We start from the raw sequence: 5,365 nt of genomic DNA on the forward strand, positions 1-5,365 counted from the left end.
TACCGGGTTTTCTCTCACCTGTTCAGCAGAGGAGAGGGATAGAACAGCTTTGGTGAGCACCCGGTGTTCACCCATGTCTACCCACCATATGTGTAGTGAGCATTTGATTAAATCATATGTTTCTTTTCAGGTCTGTGATGCAGGTTCATTGTCTCCAGTGTTGTCGGAATTGTGTTCCTGCGTGCTGAAAATTCAGGGTCCAGGATGCCAGGTTAACTCCAGGGTGGTGAAATGTACTGTTCCCTTTTTGTGTCAAAACAAACACAAAGAGCTCTACACTGAGCTCCTACCACCATCACAAGGACAGAGGGAAAACAGTTACCTGAATGCATGATGGTACTTCTTAGCAATCCCCTCCTGCTTTCATGGCTTTTTTTGCTACATTTAGGATGCAGTGTCCCATGTATATTGTCTTTTGACTAAGCCATTAGCAAACTAGGTGGGCAATCTCTTTGACCAGGTATAGGTAGGGAAATGTCATGTATACTCTGCAAAAATTGCCTTCCATCTAATCCTTCTTTAGAGGAGTCCTAAAAAGGAAAAGAAATATACCACATCTCTTCTGTGGGAGGAAGACTGTTACCTTAAGCTATGTGAGAGGATTTTCTAGAAGTTCATGTATGGTTGTATCTACTAGGCTGAGTAGTCCTTTTAACCAGTATACAATAGTGGGAATGGAAAGAGTGGTCATTTCAAAAGGTTGATATTAAATAGAGCATAGTAGGGAGTAGCAAAAAGGGAGAGTACTAGGGATGGTTTGGAAACAGAACACTGTTCTGCTTGACAGTGAGAGCTAAAGTTTCCAATTAATTTTCCTTGAAATAATGTATTTCTTTATTTCAGACTCAAAGCTTATTTGAAAGATAAATCCTGCTATAACCAGCAAGCTGGAGAAAAATTGTGGATCAAACCCATGCAGTTTCTTTAGGATGGGTTTGCATGAAGTATATATGAGCATATATATGCCATAATCAGGATTGTCAACACTCTTTAAAAGCCCTGAAAACTGAGATTGACATGCAGTCTGCTATACCTAGATGGATGAGGCCAAAGAAAAACACCTAACAATATGAAACCAGTGATAAAAATTAAAAGTAGTAATAATACTGACAATTTCTTCAGAGAAAAGGTTAATAAACTGAGTTTTACAGGAAACCACCATCTTTTAAAGTAAGTTTAAATCAATCCCCTCTGTAAATAGCTGTTCTGGCAACTGTCTAAGGTTATGAATCTGGATTTCTTGGAATAGACTCTGCAGTAACTAAGGAAAGATTGAAAAGTTAGTAATTGTTTTGTCAGAATAGACCTTCTGCACAATTTTTATTAGGAGGGTATGTCAGGATTCTCTGATGTTCCTTTACTTTAGTTCTTTGCTTTCTTCCCAAGTATTTAGCATTTACAATGTCATAGGATAGGAATATTTCTCACTCCATCTCAATCTGCAAAGAACTTCTCAGTTTTGGAGTCTATGAAAAATCTGAAGCTTAAAATCATAACAATTTCCTCCTCAAAAGGATTCTTTAGAAGTCTTCTACTTTAATGTTGTTTTCACAGAGAATAGTCATGTTATGACCCGAGTTTACTCACATTTGATAATGTTCAAATGTGGGTAAAAGTTCCTGGTTCGTGACTCCAGGATCAATTTTCACAGTGGTTAAAAACAAAGATTTAGAAGAATCAATACAGGAAACTTTACTTGGAGTTTGGACATTTTGTTCATGTAGTTGACTCTAAACATAGACCAACCTCCTGCACTCTCTTGTGGACAAAAGAAGGAGACTAGGGTATAGAGTGGCTACTCCCCAGTTCGGTGCTTCAGTAGCCAAGCTGGTGAGGCATACCACATGTTAGCAGCTCAATTCACATGCAGTCATAGTTACCTACTCATAACAGGCAGTTATATATATATATATATGTAACCATAGTTATCTTTGCAGAATGTGCAGAGATTTTTGAAAACGGAGTTATTTATTTTCATACAGTAAACACTTCTATGCTATCAAAAAGAGCAGAAATACTATTAGAATGGATGGCAGTTCTGAATATTATTTCTAGTTCACAGCTTTCTGTAAGTGGCTACCAAATCCTCTGAATCTGATTTTCTTCATGCCTACAGTAGTTCAACCTGATAGATTGATCAGTTTCAGGATAGAAATGAAATCAGGAGAATCAGGCTTAGAAATGTTCTTCTATTCTAATTTGTAAGAAGAAGAGATCTGCAGCAAGAGATGTCTTGCATTTATCCCAATTTAGTTCATGAGTAATACCAAGCAAGTCAGAGGAACTGGGCTGGTAAGAGATGGAAAATAAAGATCACATGGGGGAAATTCACAGTTATTGTTACAAAGGAAATTTTTTATTTCCTTTCTTCTAAGGAACACAACTCTTATTTGTAATCTATCCCCCACGAAAAATTGGAACTTAATCTAAGTACATTTAGAAGCAGGTTGACCCAGTATCTGGCAACATACTTTCCAGGAACTCAAACTGTAGTTTCCCTCAGGAAAGATCTTCTCCGAATGATCTGCACTGGGGAAGGAGATAAAAGCAGAAATCAGATAAACTCCTTTTCACAGAATCACAGAATATCCTAGTGGTATTTTTTGTCTCTTTTTCTCTGCAGTATATGCATACACACACATGCACATACACACAGGCAGACATACTTTCTCCAAAGCACTTTAAATGTGTTAAAATTTTCATAAGAAATTAAATAGAGAAGACTTTCCAAGCACCAGCCATTCTCTCTTTTTATGAGGATAATGCATGGTTTTCTGTATAAAGTCTTCATGTCTCTGCTATATCTTCCTAGATAACTGAAATGATTGAGGGTGTCACTCCTCCATTAAATGTTTTTGCATCTGCTCAGTATTGATTCTGCTGAAAATAGAGCAGGTTCCTGTTTTTGTAGCCACCTGTTAGATTTAAAATCAGTGTGATTCACAAAAGTTGGAAGAAATAAAAATGATGGAATGTACCTACCGATGATTTTTACTATGTAATCATTTTTTACAATGGTTCAGTGTAATGATAAACTCCTTTGGAACATCAGGTTGCAAGAACAAAAATTCTTTGAAGTGATATTCAAGCACTGATGTTCAGGCAGAAGCTGGTGGTCTTGATACTACCATGAGTAATTTTTTTAAACTACATTTTTGTGAATAGTTGAAATCTAAAAATTTTACCATAAAGATGAGACTTTACACATTGTATATGCCCATGCTCAAAGATACAAGGCACAGAAGGAAGAAATATACCTGTCAAAAGAATAATAGAGAAAAAAACCCTGAAATTAGAATTGGAATTTTGATTCCTAACAAAAGGAGTTAAACAGTGTAAGAAATTTCAAGTTTCTACTAGTCTTGGTGCCAAGTAAATGAAACAAGGTACCTCTTTCCACAGAAAACTCTTGTGGCAAACAGGCAGTGAGGGTGATGTGTCTAGCTAAAACATTATGCTAGTACAAATATTTATCTTTTTGTCAATATTTGAGATGAACTGGAACTAGGCCACTGAATCTTTGTATGATAAGCTATCTTTAGTCTTTTGGATAGCTCAGGTTTGAACAAAGATATTTTCAGTTGTGTATTGGTTCTGTCTGTGCTTGTAACAGAAAAGTTCCCCAAGAAAAGGAAAACAATTCAGCAGCATTAAAATACTCATTTGTTTAAAAGATACAAGTTCATGGAAAAGAGGTGTCCAAGGAAAAAAGCGAAATACCAAAAATATAAAAAAAAAAAGGTTTTCAGAGAATATATGAGCTCACTAAATTATGCTGACAGAGGATAAAGAGTTCCTTAATACCTAGTGAAGAGACGGTGGCAACATTCCACTAGCTTTATGCTCTTGGCAGGGAAATCTGTGAGGTTGGAGGCATTTCCTAATAAGATGTGGCAAGGAACTTCCAGACTGGAGACAGTCAGCATTCCTGTGAAGTAAGTAGCAATTTTCTTGATGAGTAATGAAGAGGAAGATAAAACACAGGGATGTGAGTCATGGGGGCATGATCAAATGAGCAATTTTGTTTGATAAAAAGTCACCATTTGAGATGGTTCTGTAAAGGTGCAAGATTAAAAACCTCTAATTGTGGGATTTGGGAAAAAATCTGAATAATTTTAAAAAACTGGATTAAGGAGTAAACCCAAAAATGTATTCACTTCTTATATGTAGAAACTAAACTACAGTAACTTGTTACACCTCAACCACTTTAGCTTTTTACCCCTTTTAATTACACTAAAAGTTATGGTAATGGCTTTCTCACTGCTGTATCAGTGTTCTTTCATTAACTAAAATGGAGCTATGTTGCGTTTTTAGCAGTGCAAATAAATACAGAACCTTTTATTTTGTTTTAAATTGAGATAGTTTGCTTTCATAGATATTCCTGAAATTTTTCTGCAAACAGTACTATCAACACTCACTGCAGTAATGGAGACACGGGATATGAAAGTGACAACTCATGTGGTGTTGTGCAACTCGGACACATTTTTAGTATGTTCTTGTCAGAACTGGGGTAATAGAAGTTGCTTGGCTCTTCTACCTTCTCCTAGGTATAAGGAAAGCATTTGCCATGGCAGGAGTGGGTGGAATGCAATTTTCTTTCTAAAGCAGATTTTATTATTTTGGAAAGATTTTCCCAGTGGCTGTTCACAATATTATTCTTAAGATCAGTATCATGAAATGATACGTTTTAGTAGGTCTTCCTGATTCCTCAGATATGCAGAGCAGTGTCATGTGTTAAAATGCTATGGATGGCTGTGAGACTAAAGACATTTCAGGTGTACTGGTTCTGTAAGCTTCAGAAAATAGTGTGGGCTTATCCTTAAAATGTGTATGTTTCTGTTGATACGGTGATCAAAAAGGGATAGGGAATTTGTGGTAGACACAGCCATGGTGTTTTCAGCTACATTTTGTATATCACATACTCAGGGAAGAGAGCTGGAAAAGTGATTGCTAAATGATGGAGATAAATTTTATCTATTGAATCATATCTGATCAATTAATTAAATCTTTGGAATCATTAATACTATGTTCTTTATAATTTACCCCTAAAATGGTTGTTGCATTGTGACTCTTCCCTCAGCTTGAAGGTGAGACTTCAAAAATTAAGAATCTGTTGTTGAGTCACATTTCTGTTTCATTAACTTAGGTTCTCTGTGGAAATAATATCAACCTAAATATCAATTTAATGTTGAGACAAAGAGTTGTTCAGCTTCCCCCTCACTCTTTCTCTTTTACAGTCTTCCTTCATTCCAGTTCTTCTGTTTCTACTCCAAAATGACTTCTCTATTTCTGTAGCTTTGCGTATGAGTCGTGTTATGCACAAACTAACCAAAAAAAAAAAAAGGCAAAAAGACATAATGGAAGA

General features: G+C 36.1%; 1 protein-coding gene across 3 annotated transcripts in view; it reads right to left on the reverse strand.

The window, feature by feature from the left end:
- Nucleotides 1–2,008: 2,008 nt before the first annotated feature.
- Nucleotides 2,009–5,365, reverse strand: part of SLC28A3 (solute carrier family 28 member 3) — a 38,239-nt gene continuing 34,882 nt past the window's right edge. Inside the window, exons 18-19 of one of the 3 annotated variants that reach the window (XM_027635271.1) lie at nucleotides 3,805–3,928; nucleotides 2,009–2,529 (exon numbers count right to left, since the gene is read on the reverse strand). In XM_027635271.1, coding sequence (XP_027491072.1) covers nucleotides 2,427–2,529; nucleotides 3,805–3,928 — 227 coding nt within the window. In that variant the 3' untranslated portion in view covers nucleotides 2,009–2,426. The remainder of the gene's footprint in view (nucleotides 2,530–3,804; nucleotides 3,929–5,365) is intronic. The other 2 variants (XM_027635272.1, XM_027635273.1) reach the window with 2 other exon arrangements.

Source organism: Corapipo altera, unplaced genomic scaffold, assembly GCF_003945725.1.
Source record: "Corapipo altera isolate COAL_440 unplaced genomic scaffold, ASM394572v1 61411, whole genome shotgun sequence".
Taxonomy (NCBI): Eukaryota; Metazoa; Chordata; class Aves; order Passeriformes; family Pipridae; genus Corapipo; species Corapipo altera.